This window comes from Mustelus asterias, chromosome 13 (genome assembly GCF_964213995.1).
Source record: "Mustelus asterias chromosome 13, sMusAst1.hap1.1, whole genome shotgun sequence".
In the NCBI taxonomy this organism is placed as follows: domain Eukaryota; kingdom Metazoa; phylum Chordata; class Chondrichthyes; order Carcharhiniformes; family Triakidae; genus Mustelus; species Mustelus asterias.
In genome coordinates, this window is record NC_135813.1 from 1,587,671 (window position 1) to 1,602,875 (window position 15,205).

General features: G+C 53.1%; 1 protein-coding gene across 6 annotated transcripts in view; it reads left to right on the forward strand.

Annotated features, from left to right (window-relative positions):
• The window catches only part of LOC144502320 (retinoic acid receptor RXR-alpha-A-like), a 423,978-nt gene extending 410,303 nt beyond the window's left edge, over nt 1-13,675 (forward strand). For all 6 annotated transcript variants that reach the window (XM_078226140.1, XM_078226138.1, XM_078226139.1 and 3 more), the window contains exons 5-10: nt 2,102-2,271; nt 3,383-3,512; nt 4,736-4,868; nt 6,118-6,209; nt 10,051-10,156; nt 11,977-13,675. In XM_078226140.1, the coding sequence (XP_078082266.1) occupies nt 2,102-2,271; nt 3,383-3,512; nt 4,736-4,868; nt 6,118-6,209; nt 10,051-10,156; nt 11,977-12,124 (779 nt within the window). In that variant the 3' untranslated portion in view covers nt 12,125-13,675. The remainder of the gene's footprint in view (nt 1-2,101; nt 2,272-3,382; nt 3,513-4,735; nt 4,869-6,117; nt 6,210-10,050; nt 10,157-11,976) is intronic.
• The last annotated feature ends 1,530 nt before the right edge of the window (nt 13,676-15,205 follow it).

The window sequence follows — 15,205 nt, forward strand, 5'->3', positions numbered from 1 at the left end:
GCTGGGCTGAAAAATGGCAAATGGAGTTTAACCCTGATAAATGTGAGGTGATTCATTTTGGTAGGACTAATTTAAATGTGGATTACAGGGTCAAAGGTAGGGTTCTGAAGATTGTGGAGGAACAGAGAGATCTTGGGGTTCATATCCACAGATCTCTGAAGGTTGCCACTCAAGTGGATAGAGCTGTGAAGAAGGCTATAGTGTGTTAGCTTTTATTAACAGTGGGTTGGAGTTTAAGAGCCGTGGGGTTATGCTGCAACTGTACAGGACCTTGGTGAGACCACATTTGGAATATTGTGTGCAGTTTTGGTCACCTCACTATAAGAAGGATGTGGAAGCGCCGGAAAGAGTGCAAAGGAGATTTACCAGGATGCTGCCTGGTTTGGTGGGTAGGTTTTATGAGAAAAGGTTGAGGGAGCTCGGGCTGTTCTCTCTGGAGCGGAGGAGGTTGAGGGGCGACTTAATAGAGGTTTATAAAATGATGAAGGGGATAGATAGAGTGAACGTTCAAAGACTATTTCCTCGGGTGGATGGAGCTATTACAAGGGGGCATAACTATAGGGTTCATGGTGGGAGATATAGGAAGGATGTCCGAGGTAGGTTCTTTACTCAGAGAGTGGTTGGGGTGTGGAATGGACTGCCTGCAGTGATAGTGGAGTCAGACACTTTAGGAACATTTAAGCGGTTATTGGATAGGCACATGGAGCACACCAGGATGATAGGGAGTGGGATAGCTTGATCTTGGTTTCAGACAAAGCTCGGCACAACATCGTGGGCCGAAGGGCCTGTTCTGTGCTGTACTGTTCTATGTTCTATGATTGGGAGATAAAAATTGCCCAGGACACTGGGAAGAGCTCCCCTATTCCGAATAGTGCCATGGGATTACACTCCTGTACAGCAAGCAATTAGGGAATTAAGTTGTATATTAGCTTCTTGTAAATAGATTGTGGAGGTTTAGTGTGAATAAATATTGTGATAATTATACAAAGCATTGGTGAGGCTGGGTCTGAAGGGCTGCTTTGCTCTAATTTGCTGATGTCCCTCTTTGGTTCTTTTGCTAATTACCTTAAATCTGTGTCCTCTGATCCCACCTTCCTGTCAACAAAAAGGTTTTCTTCTTATTTATCCTATCAAAACCCTTCATATATTTGAACACCTCGATTTAAATCTCTTAAATTTCTTTGCTGTTAGAACAATCCCAGCTTTGCCTATCTCCCCAACATAATCCCAGCTCCCCAACATAACTGAAAATCCTCACCCCGGAAACGTTGAGTAAATCCTCTCCCAGCCCTTTCCGATGCCCTTCCCAAAATGTGCACCGGATTCTGATTGGCTGCAGTGCCTCGGCTGGGACACAATCAGCAGTTCCTGAAGGTTTGATATGACCCCCTTGTTTTTGTGCTCTGTATCTTTCTGATACAGTCGAGGATTCTGTATGATTTTCCTTTTAACCCTTCGATCAGATTCTGTGATTTGTGTCTGAATTCTCAGCTGTCTCTGTTTCTGCACCCCTTGAAAATTGAGTTGTTTAATTTCAGCAGCTGTCTGTTTTGTGGTGAGATTTGGATTGGAACATGACATTTTCTAGGGGGTGGAATTACTGCTCCTTCACACCGAGAACCAGGTGATGGCCCGGTCTGTGCTGAGAGCTCACCTGGACACTAAGAGAGGCTCTACATTGTACATGTTCCCCTGGTTGTGACCCGTGTTCCTCCAGTGAGCACTGTCCAGTGAGTCTCATTAATGGACATGGGATGAGAACAGTCAGATGGTCTCTGATGCCTCTGTGGTTGAATATACGCTGACCAGGGACCCAACACACAGCAGCACAGTCTAGCGGGAGAACATAGCAGGAAACAGCAAAAAGAATATGTAAGCTAAACTCACCAGCAGCCTGGGGAATATGCAAAGTGTTGCAGAAATATGAATGCTCTCTGAACAAGATAAAGCTCGGCACAACATCGTGGGCCGAAGGGCCTGTTCTGTGCTGTACTGTTCTATGTACTGTTCTATGTTCTATAACTGTTTTCATTCTTGCGAGGAGTTTTCCTGAGTGATGTTGAACTAGGCCCGCAACAGTTATCCCCTTTCTCGCCTGCAGCGGTGCAAGAAGAGAGACAGCGAGGTAAGGATAGGAATGAGAACGAGGTAGAATCAACGAGCAGCGCAAATGAAGACATGCCGGTGGAGAAGATAGTGGCAGCTGAACTCGCTGTCGAGCCCAAGACCGAGACTTACATCGACTCGAACCTCAGCATGGCCAGCAGCTCGGTGAGTAGACAGGCGCACTGCATGCCAATATAGCCCAGTGCCCACAGTGCCAACCTGCGGCACTCCCTCAGCACTGACCCTCTGACAGTGCGGCACTCCCTCAGCACTGACCCTCTGACAGTGCGGCACTCCCTCAGCACTGACCCTCTGACAGTGCGGCACTCCCTCAGCACTGACCCTCTGACAGTGCGGCACTCTCTCAGCACTGACCCTCTGGCAGTGCGGCACTCCCTCAGTACTGACACTCTGACAGTGCGGCACTCCCGCAGTACTGACCCTCTGACAGTGCGGCACTCCCTCAGTACTGACCCTCTGACAGTGCGGCACTCCCTCAGTACTGACCCTCTGACAGTGCGGCACTCCCTCAGCACTGACCCTCTGACAGTGCTGCACTCACTCAGTACTGACCCTCTGACAGAGAGGTACTCCCTCAGCACTGACCCTCTGACAGAGGCAGCTGCTGTCTCTCAGATGAGATCTGAAATATCCTTCCGTGATTGGAAGAATTGTTGGAGGGGTTCTTCGTGCTATGCTGGCCAAGGTCTCTCTCAATCACTGAACCAGATCATCTGGCTAATTTCACATTTCTATGTGTGGGACCTTGCTGTGTACAAGTTGGCTGCTGCTTTTCCTACATTATCGCAATTAGTGAGCTCGAATTGGAAAGTGGGGCATGAGTTAGTGACGGTGTTCAAAATGAGAAAGGAAAATCTCCAATGGAACATCTAGAACAAGCAACCATGAAATTGGAGCCAGGTGGTTGGTGTGGATGTCAGGAAGCTATCTTCACACAAAGGAGAGTGGAAATCTGGAACTCTCTCCCTCTAATCCTGGGGGTGAATTATAGCCAATGAGAATGAGTTAGCTTCTTGTTGGGCGAAGGGATAAAGGATTTTGGGCAAATGGAGTTAAGATCATGATCAGCCATCTCCTAACTGAATGGTGGAACAGACTGAAGGGGCTGAACGGCCTCTTTTTGCAATGTTCCTCTGTGAAATCTGAGAGGCAGCACAGAGCTGAAGGTTGTTTCTTGGGCTGTTGTGTTTGTGTAGGTGGAAAGAGGAATTGCTGAGACAGTACTATGTCTGATTGTAATCTCTTTTCCTGCCAGCCAAATGACCCAGTTACCAACATCTGCCAGGCAGCTGACAAGCAACTCTTCACGCTGGTCGAGTGGGCCAAACGGATCCCACACTTCTCCGAGCTCCCATTGGACGACCAGGTTATCCTCTTGCGGGCAGGTAAGAAGCATCAGTTTTTCCAGATCCATCCTGTAACCCCATTGGCTGTCATACCCTCACCCTGTAACCCCATTGGCTGTCATACCCTCACCCTGTAACCCCATTGGCTGTCATACCCTCACCCTGTAACCCCATTGGCTGTCAAATCCTGCCACGGCAGATGGTGGATTTTGAATTCAATTTTAAAATATCTGGAATTAAGAATCTACTGATGACATGAAACCCATTGTCGATTGTCGGAAAAACCCATCTGGGTCACTAATGTCCTTTAGGGAAGGAAATCTGCCGTCCTTACCCGGTCTGGCCTACATGTGACTCCAGAGCCACAGCAATATGGTTGACTCTCAACTGCCCTCCAAGGGCAACTAGGGATGGGCAATAAATGCTGACCAGCCTGTGACACCCATGTCCCACGAATTAATAAAAAAAAGAATCCCTACAGTGCAGAAAGAGGCCATTTGGCCCATCGAGTCTGCACTGATGACAATCCCCCCAGGCCCCACCCCCTTAACCCCAACTGTTTACCCTGCTAATCCCCCTGACACAGCTTTGGACTGTGGGAGGAAACCGGAGCACCCGGAGGAAACCCACGCAGACACGGGGAGAACGTGCAAACTCCACACAGACAGTGACCCGAGCCGGGAATCGAACCCGGGTCCCTGGCGCTGTGAGGCAGCAGCGCTAACCACTGTGCTACCGTGTGATTTGTTACAACATTGAAGATGTTATATGAATGCAAAGTGTTGTTACTGGACAACATTTTTCACTGAGCCGTGTAAGGCAGTGTTGGGGAGGTGACCAAAAGCCTGCTGACGGGAGAGACAGTTGGAGAGGTTTTGGGAAGACATTCTTTCCCACGTGTGTTGCTCCGTGCTTCCCTGATATACTCGGTTTTACTGAATCATGACTGAATTAATTAAACACAGCACACAGGCGTCATGATGGAGTGCTGGAACTCTCTGCCTCATAAACAAGGATTCACACTCGCCTCGTCTGCAGGAGAGGGGCTGCGGTTTTAGTGTCTGAAGCTGAGAGAGGGTTGGTCAGCCAGGCAAACACAGAAATTGTGGTAGTATTTGAGGTATGGGTGGCGATAGGAGGGTTTATACTGTGTGGAACAGGCAGGGCTGGAGTTTGGAGGGTGAGAATTGTGAGAACTGTGAGCAGTGGGTTTTCAGTGTGGAACTTGTCTCACTTCTCGTGTATTTGTATTGTGTGCTCAGGGTGGAATGAGCTTCTGATTGCTTCATTCTCCCACCGTTCCATCACTGTGAAAGACGGTATTCTGCTAGCAACAGGTCTCCATGTACACAGGAGCAGCGCGCACAGTGCGGGAGTTGGGGCTATCTTCGACAGGTGAGATCCTTTCATCCCTGACTCTGGGAAGGGTGGAGGAGGGGGAATCGCACAGTTACTGAGAATCACTGACACCCACAAGGTGGGTACAGCTGGAGGGTACCTCATGTTGCCCATTGCAACAGCAAGCGGATTGGGGCAGGCTGCAGAGTGTCTGCGGGGTGGGGGGGTGTGTGCGGGGTGGGGGTGTGTGTGTGTGTGTGTGCGGGGTGGGTGTGTGTGTGTGGGGTGGGGGTGTGTGTGTGCGGGGTGGGTGTGTGTGTGTGCGGGGTGGGGGTGTGTGTGTGCGGGGTGGGTGTGTGTGTGTGCGGGGTGGGTGTGTGTGTGTGCGGGGTGGGGGTGTGTGTGTGCGGGGTGGGGGTGTGTGTGTGCGGGGTGGGGGTGTGTGTGTGTGTGCGGGGTGGGGGTGTGTGTGTGCGTGCGGGGTGGGGGTGTGTGTGTGCAGGGTGGGTGTGTGTATGCGGGGTGGGGGTGTGTGTGTGTGTGTGCGGGGTGGGTGTGTGTGTGTGGGGTGGGGGTGTGTGTGTGCGGGGTGGGTGTGTGTGTGTGCGGGGTGGGGGTGTGTGTGTGCGGGGTGGGGGTGTGTGTGTGCGGGGTGGGGGTGTGTGTGTGCGGGGTGGGGGTGTGTGTGTGCGGGGTGGGGGTGTGTGTGTGTGTGCGGGGTGGGGGTGTGTGTGTGTGTGCGGGGTGGGGGTGTGTGTGTGCGGGGTGGGGGTGTGTGTGTGTGTGCGGGGTGGGGGTGTGTGTGTGTGTGCGGGGTGGGGGTGTGTGTGTGCGGGGTGGGGGTGTGTGTGTGCGGGGTGGGGGTGTGTGTGTGTGTGCGGGGTGGGGGTGTGTGTGTGTGTGCGGGGTGGGGGTGTGTGTGTGTGGGGTGGGGGTGTGTGTGTGCGGGGTGGGGGTGTGTGTGTGTGTGCGGGGTGGGGGTGTGTGTGTGTGTGCGGGGTGGGGGTGTGTGTGTGTGGGGTGGGGGTGTGTGTCTGCAGGGTGTGGGGTGTGTGTGTGTGGGATGGGGTGTGTCTGTAGGGTGTGGGGCGTGTGAGTGGGGGTGAGCGAGGGTACAGTTGTGGTTTGGGAAGTGGTTTGGGATTGGGCAGTCTGAGTTTTGGGAGTGAGTGGGATCAGGAGCTGTGCAGATTTCAGTTTTATCCGAAAGTTGTGAACATTGTTTTGTATCTGGGAGCTGGGTTATTGGATAATTAGACAGGTCGTTATTGAAATAATCTCTGTTTTATTCTGAAATCTTTCCCAGAGTTCTGACAGAACTCGTTTCTAAAATGCGTGACATGCAAATGGACAAGACGGAGCTGGGCTGTTTGCGAGCTATCGTTCTCTTTAACCCAGGTACAGTGGGACATCATTACTCCATTTCATAGCTTCTAATGCTCTGCCTGTCTTAGAGAATTTACATGTTATCTCGAATGGGGTGTCTGAGCTGCACCCTATCACCAACCGCAGCTGATTCGATATTGTGTATAATTCTTGCTATGATTCTAGTCCAGACCCTCATGTTTCTGGTAAGATCCAGTTCGGGAGCAATAATGTTTCAGTTAAAGTAGATAAAGTTTTAGATTTAAGTTATTTGCTAAGAGAATACTGCCACAGGATTCCAACAAGCCGAAATAAACTTTACCGTACATGGTCAGAGAGATAAAACTATTTCGAATATCTATCGAATAATCTCACATTTAGGGTTAATATGAAATACAGTAACTGGCAAATTGTGGTCAAAACCCACACACTGCACCGTAACCGGCAGATGCGACCAAGACAGATTCCGTGGATTTCTCAGCAATTCACCCAGATGTGAGTCAATGATTCTTGTTGAATCTCTGTCTCTCTCCTGCGGGATCCCAGTCTTCACTTTCGAAGACGTAACCTTGGTATTTTCTGCAAAAGTTGTTCCAAATCCGACAGCATCAACAACGGCCCAGCTCACAGGGTTCAGTCAGGTCTCTGAGACTTCTCTTCCCCTGGTCTCCTGCATATGCACTCAACCACTAACTCTCAAACCAGCTTCAGCTCTTTGGCCACATTGAGCAGAACACGACTGTTCTAAAGGGTTATCTTTGCTCCAGTGACTCACGGCACATGGTCTCTAACCCTCTGCTGCTGCCTTCAACTAGCGGAGATTCTCCTGAGCCCTCACCACTTCAAATCTGCCAACTGCAAACCTATTTCTGCTTAGAGCCTCTTCCTCTGCTTTTCGCTTAACTGGGACCTCTTCCTGCCCCTCCTCCCCCTGCCTGCCCCTTCTCCCCCTGCCTGCCCCTTCTCCCCCTGCCTGCCCCTTCTCCCCCTGCCTGCCCCTTCTCCCCCTGCCTGCCCCTTCTCCCCCTGCCTGCCCCTTCTCCCCCTGCCTGCCCCTTCTCCCCCTGCCTTCCCCTTCTCCCCCTGCCTGCCCCTTCTCCCCCTGCTTGCCCCTTCTCCCCCTGCCTGCCCCTCCTCCCCCTGCCTGCCCCTCCTCCCCCTGCGTGCCCCTCCTCCCCCTGCCTGCCCCTTCTCCCCTGCCGCCCCTCCTCCCCCTGCCTACCCCTTCTCCCCTGCCTGCCCCTCCTCTCTCTGCCTGCCCCTCCTCTCTCTGCCTGCCCCTCCTCTCCCTGCCTGCCCCTTCTCCCCCTGCCTGCCCCTTCTCCCCCTGCCTGCCCCTCCTCCCCCTGCCTGCCCCTCCTCCCCCTGCGTGCCCCTCCTCCCCCTGCCTGCCCATTCTCCCCTGCCGCCCCTCCTCCCCCTGCCTACCCCTTCTCCCCTGCCTGCCCCTCCTCTCTCTGCCTGCCCCTCCTCTCCCTGCCTGCCCCTTCTCCCCTGCCTGTCCCTTCTCCCCCTGCCTGCCCCTTCTCCCCCTGCCTGCCCCTCCTCCCCCTGCCTGCCCCTCCTCCCCCTGCCTGCCCCTCCTCCCCCTGCCTGCCCCTCCTCCCCCTGCCTGCCCCTCCTCCCCCTGCCTGCCCCTCCTCCCCCTGCCTGCCCCTCCTCCCCCTGCCTGCCCCTCCTCCCCCTGCCTGCCCCTCCTCCCCCTGCCTGCCCCTCCTCCCCCTGCCTGCCCCTCCTCCCCCTGCCTGCTCCTCCTCCCCCTGCGATCTCTCCCTGTCTCCTGGTGGGGACTCCTCCTGTTCGTGCCCTACTTCTGGATCACGTAACCAGGATATTTTGTGTAAGTGTGCTGGGTCCATCCTTGGGCTGAACAACTCAAATGCTGAGTGGAACATTCGCAGCCCACTCTGGACTTCAAGGACTGATACATTCCTGAACTGTGGGCCTGGTGTGTTAGCTGTGTGAGTGGTATATCCTCAAATGGACACAATGCTGTACCCCACACATATCTTAGCACCCGCATTTAATGCACAAATAGATCCCTGGCAAATCATTCTACAGCAATCAGTATACGATGAACTGAAGACTATCGGAAGGATGTGATTACACTGAAGAGGGAGCAGAGGAGATTCACCAGGGTGGAAAGTTTCAGCTATGAGGAGAGACTGGAAAAAGCTGGGTTTGTTTTCCCTGGAACAGAAGAGGCTGAGGGGGATCTGTACATAAATATAAGAGATATAGATAGGATAGATTGTAAGAATCTTTTCCCCATGGCAGAGGTGGCTCTAAGACCAGAGGGCACAGGGTTAAGATGAGGGGTAAGTGGTTTAGAGAGGATCTGAGGAAAAATGTTTTCACCCAGTGCTGGTGGGAATATGGAACGCGCTGCCTGAGAGGGTGCTGGGGGCACGGACTCTCACAATGTTTAAGAAGCATCTGGATGAGCACTTAAATCACCAAGGCACAGCAGGCTATGGAGCAAGTGCTGGTAAACGGGATTAGTATAGATTGGTAGTTGATGGTGGGCCGAAGGGCCTGTTTCTGTATTCTATGACTCAGAACATGACAGGCCCGGCACACCCCGCTCTCCAGCAGGGTAAGTCTGGCTTTCATCACATTTCTGATGTCCTGGATGAAAGAAAGCTTTGCCATGGTGAAGGTTTCCTTACAATGATTTTACAATTTCTTTTTAAAAAGTATCACATCATAGACATCAAACAAATAGCACATTACACACTGCACAGGGGAGCTTTTCAATTTGTTCCAGAATTACACATAAAGTGACACGGTTTATTCAAAACAGTAATCAGTGCAATGTGAACATGATGGAATTCTAACTGAGAATCTGCCTCCTCTCCAACACCTTTCCTTTAACTCTCAGTTGAACATCAAAGATTGGTGACATAGTGGACAGTAAAGAAGGTTATCTCAGATTGCAACGGTATCTTGATCAATTGGGCCAGTGGGCTGACGAATGGCAGATGGAGTTTAATTTAGATAAATGCGAGGTGATGCATTTTGGTAGGTTGAACCAGGGCAGGACTTACTCAGTTAATGGTAGGGCGTTGGGGAGAGTTCCAGAACAAAGAGATCTCGGGGTACATGTTCATAGCACCTTGAACGTGGAGTCACAGGTGGACAGAGTGGTGAAGAAGGCATTCGGCATGCTTGGTTTCATTGGTCAGAACATTGAATACAGGAGTTGGGACTTCTTGTTGAAGTTGTACAAGACATTGGTCAGGCCACACTTGGAATACTGTGTGCAGTTCTGGTCACCGTATTATAGAAAGGATATTATTAAACTAGAAAGAGTGCAGAAAAGATTTACTAGGATGCTACCGGGACTTGATGGTTTGAGTTATAAGGAGAGGCTGGATAGACTGGGACTTTTTTCTCTGGAGCGTAGGAGGCTGAGGGGTGATCTTATAGCGGTCTATAAAATAATGAGGTGCATAGATCAGCTAGATAGTCAATATCTTTTCCCAAAGGTAGGGGAGTCTAAAACTAGAGGGCACAGGTTTAAGGTGAGAGGGGAGAGATACAAATTTGCCTTTTTGCAATACTGAAGCCTGAAATTTGATTCTTTTCATTTTTTTTATTCTTGCTTTGAACGTAAAAAAGTTGTGGTCACTATTTCCCGGTCCCTGTATTTTGAAATCATTTATTCATTCATTTCCCAGGTGAAACTTGCACTTTTCACACAGATCCAGCAATCTGTCTTGGGAAACATTGAAAAAATTGTCCACAATTTGAGCACATTCCTTCACCTTTATCTCAGTCTATCTGAGACTGTGGAGAATCATTCAATATCATGATAACTGATAATATTTACTCAGTGATATGTATAAATTGTGCAATTCTGTGTTCCTTGTAGATGCCAAAGGTCTGTCTAATCCCGGGGAGGTGGAGGCTCTCCGTGAGAAAGTGTACGCTTCGCTGGAAGGATACTGCAAACAGAAATACCCAGAGCAGCCTGGCAGGTCAGTGCCTGTCTGTCACATACTGACTCTCACTGGGGTACGGGTCCCACACACACTGACCTTCACTGGGGTACGGGTCCCACACACACTGACTCTCACTGGGGTACGGGTCCCACACACACTGACTCTCACTGGGGTACGGGTCCCACACACACTGACCCTCACTGGGGTACGGGTCCCACACACACTGACTCTCACTGGGGTACGGGTCCCACACACACTGACCCTCACTGGGGTACGGGTCCCACACACACTGACTCTCACTGGGGTATGGGTTCCACACACACTGACTCTCACTGGGGTATGGGTTCCACACACACTGACTCTCACTGGGGTACAGGTCCCACACACACTGACTCTCACTGGGGTATGGGTTCCACACACACTGACTCTCACTGGGGTACAGGTCCCACACACACTGACTCTCACTGGGGTACGGGTTCCACACATACTGACTCTCACTGGGGTACGGGTCCCACACACACACTGACTCTCACTGGGGTAAGGGTTCCACATACACTGACTCTCACTGGGGTACGGGTCCCACACACACTGACTCTCACTGGGGTACGGGTCCCACACACACTGACTCTCACTGGGGTACGGGTCTCACACACACTGACTCTCACTGGGGTACGGGTTCCACACACACTGACTCTCACTGGGGTACGGGTTCCACACATACTGACTCTCACTGGGGTACGGGTCCCACACACACACTGACTCTCACTAGGGTACGGGTTCCACATACACTGACTCTCACTGGGGTACGGGTTCCACACACACTGACTCTCACTGGGGTATGGGTTCCACATACACTGACTCTCACTGGGGTACGGGTCCCACACACACTGACTCTCACTGGGGTACGGGTTCCACACACACTGACTCTCACTGGGGTACGGGTCCCACACACACACTGACTCTCACTGGGGTACGGGTTCCACACACACTGACTCTCACTGGGGTACGGGTCCCACACACACACTGACTCTCACTGGGGTACGGGTTCCACACACACTGACTCTCACTGGGGTACGGGTTCCACACACACTGACTCTCAGTGGGGTACGGGTTCCACATACACTGACTCTCACTGGGGTACGGGTTCCACACATACTGACTCTCACTGGGGTACGGGTCCCACACACACACTGACTCTCACTGGGGTACGGGTTCCACACACACTGACTCTCACTGGGGTACGGGTTCCACACACACTGACTCTCACTGGGGTACGGGTTCCACACACACTGACTCTCACTGGGGTACGGGTCCCACACACACTGACTCTCACTGGGGTACGGGTTCCACACACACTGACTCTCACTGGGGTACGGGTCCCACACACACTGACTCTCACTGGGGTACGGGGTCCCACATACAGAGACTGCTCCAGTGCTTTGCTGAACTGACCACTTATGTTGTGATCATTCAGGACTGCTTCTGCATTGAAGGCCGTTGTCAATATGTCTGATTGTCTCTTCTGGTGTCATTTGCACTGATTTTGCTGGGTTGCGATCAGGAACTGGAGCTGGTATCTCCAGGAATTAAACTTCACTCTGATCTCTGTGCTCAGGCACCTACTGTAATCCCTGTCTTTGAGTAAGGGAGTCAGCCAACACAGACTGGGGTTGATATGTGGTGTCTTTCTGGTTTGTGTAGTTGAGTCTCTGATATAAATGCTGGGGGAGATGGCGGTTGCTGTTAACCGTGTGTCTGCAATGAGCTGTCAGTGATGTGTGTTGTGTTCAGTTTGATGTGGTGTTGTTTCTCACACGGTTGTCCTCACTGTGACCTCCTCCTCTGTTACTCTGCAGGTTTGCAAAGCTCCTCTTACGCTTGCCAGCCCTGCGATCGATTGGATTGAAATGTCTTGAACACCTCTTCTTCTTCAAGCTGATTGGAGACACACCCATTGACACTTTCCTCATGGAGATGCTGGAAGCTCCTCATCAAATATCCTAAAACGGCCGTGGAGACGATCACTGCCCAGGGACAGACTCCATCCTTTTGCAGGAGCTCACCTCAAGATCCTCAGCCTCCCTTCTGCAATACAGCTTCTTCCCAAATCCCCCACGATTATTGACACCTGGATAATCAGCCAACAAAGGAATCATTTTCTCTGCTGTTTATAGACTTTGCAAGAGTTTCTGGGTTGGGGAATGTCACACCTTGCGATAAGCTGGGGTATCTTTTCATTGAGTGTGCATTCACACTCCCACCTCACCTTGACAGTACTCGTACTGCTTCCCATCTCCTCAAATCTCTGCTCGGTTTGTTCTGGGTTAGTGGTGACGGGTTGGTCTGTCCAGGTGCATCTGTCAGTGCTGGAGATCTGGACTATGCAGAGGACTCTGGGTGACCTCCAGTCCTGCTCTGACCCTCGCTCGGTCAGTGCTGTGAAGCAAGGCATGATTCTTGTTGCTGACTCCATTATACCGTTTGGCCGTCTGGACTCACTCAAGCTGGGCACTGATTGGTTCTCTGCTGTTTCACCGAGGTGTCTGGAGAGAGACCTGCTTAATAATCACAGCATGTTTATGTGTTTCTAACTTGTGGCAGTGACTCGTGTTCTCACACCTAGTCTGCCAACTCGATGTCTAATGCAATACATCCAGTATTTGTTCATCCTTTATATTTTTCAGAGCAATAAGAGGTTTTATTTTATTGAAATCTTGGTTAGAGGAGCAGCTGAATGCAATTCTTTCCACAACTCACCTTCAAACTGGCTAAATCATCACTGCCATCACCTAATGGAGCACCTGTGTCTGCTTTCGTGACCCCTCTCCCACGGGAATGCTGGAATTGGGCTGTTCCTGCAGCCCCTGCCACTCTGTCAAATACCGAGTGAGAACAAGGCTCGACTGAGGAATCTCTGCTGCTAATTAAAGCTTTGATTAATAATCTCTGATTAGTGAAGTCATGTCCAGATGCTGAGGTGAAGCGAAAAAGAGCTTGGTTTGAAAAATGATCGCTGTCAATCTCCCCAAAACACACTAACCCATTCCCCGTCCCATTGAGCACACTAACTCCCCCTCACCTCCTCCCCTCTCCCCAGCACCCAGGCTCTGCGCTGGGAGCTGCACAGATTGTACGGTTCGTTGTGTAGTGAAGGGGCACTCGGACAGTCGAGAAGCTCGGGGTCTGCCTGTGGTCACAGCAGCCTGGCCTGTGAAGCAATGTGGAACATGGCACTGATGGCACGCGGTGTTTCAGCAGCACCTGCTGGTAGCTCTGGGGTTCGTGGCCCAGGATAATGCCATTGTTAACCGGCCTCTACAAGACGTGTGAGGTGTACACTCAGCTCTCTGCTACTCAGGATACAGCCCAATGTGGGACCTGCCTCAGTCACGCCCTTCCTTTCCTCCTTCTCGTCTCTTTTTCCCTCCCTATCTCCCTCCCACCTCCCCTCTCTCCCACCCCTCCCCGCCCCTCACTCCCATCCCTCCCCGCCCCCTCACTCCCACCCCTCCCCTCCCCTCACTCCCACCCCCCACCCCTCTCTCCCACCCCACCCCTCACTCCCACCCCTCCCCTCCCCTCACTCCCACCCCTCCCCTCACTCCCACCCCTCTCCTCTCTCCCTCCCTCCCCTCTCCCTCCCTTCCTGCCTCTCTCCCTCCCTCCCTCGCTCTCTCTCTCCCTCCCCGCCCCTCCCTCCCTCCCCTCTCTCTCCCTCCCTCCCTCTCCCTCCCCGCCCCTCTCTCCCTCCCTTCCTGCCTCTCTCCCTCCCTCCCTCTCTCTCTCCCTCCCCGCCCCTCTCTCCCTCCCCTCTCCCTCCCTTCCTGCCTCTCTCCCTCCCTCCCTCTCTCTCTCCCTCCCTCCCTCCCTCCCTCTCTCTCTCTCCCTCCCTGCCCCTCCCTCCCTCCCCTCTCTCTCCCTCCCTCCCTCTCCCTTTCTCCCTCCTATCAGCTGGCACTTTGTGCGGCAGTCCCAGCGAAGATCAGCTGACTTTACTGAGTGTCAGCACTCGGCACCATGGGTCGATGTGGTGCCCCCACGGGTACTGTTTAAATCAGTGAACCCTCGCCCCTGTCAGCACAATCACTTCTCCCTTCCTGGGGAAACTACGGCCCTTTAAAAGCTGCAACTGTCCCCCTGAATTTTCCAATCCCCATCTAACTCCTGCACCTGGGACTTTCCAAATTGGGGGGGGGGGGGGAGAGGGGGTGTTATTGGAGATTCTCCCCCATTCCCCCGGAACAATCCAGTGGCTGTCCTCAAAAGACTGAGGTAATCCAGTTTAATTCTCAATCTCCCTGTGCATCATCGTCCATCCCGTTCCCCCTCCCTGTGCGCCAACCGCCCCCCCCTCTTCACCCACACTCACCCCCTCTCCCCCTCCCTGTGTGCCAACCGCCCCCCCTCTCTTCACCCACACTCACCCCCTCCCTGTGCGCCAACCGCCCCCCCCTCTTCACCCACACTCACCCCCTCTCCCCCTCCCTGTGCGCCAACCGCCCCCCCTCTCTTCACCCACACTCACCCCCTCTCCCCCCTCCCTGTGCGCCAACCGCCCCCCCCTCTCTTCACCCACACTCACCCCCTCTCCCCCCTCCCTGTGCGCCAACCGCCCCCCCTTTCTTCACCCACACTCACCCCCTCTCCCCCCTCCCTGTGCGCCAACCGCCCCCCCCTCCACCCACACTCACCCCCTCTCCCCCTCCCTGTGCGCCAACCCCCCTCCCCCCCTCCACCCACACTCACCCCCTCTCCCCCTCCCTGTGCGCCAACCCCCCTCCCCCCCTCCACCCACACTCACCCCCTCTCCCCCTCCCTGTGCGCCAACCCCCCTCCCCCCCTCCACCCACACTCACCCCCTCTCCCCCTCCCTGTGCGCCAACCCCCCTCCCTCTCTCTCTTCACCCACACTCACCCCCTCTCCCCCCTCCCTGTGCGCCAACCCCCCCCTCCACCCACACTCACCCCCTCGCCCCCCTCCCTGTAGACCTGTTTCCCCCCTCCCACTCCTTTGCCCATTTCCTCAGTGAGCTGGGATGTTTAGGTTTTTACACAGGCTCTTCCCTCAGCTATACTTTGTCCTCT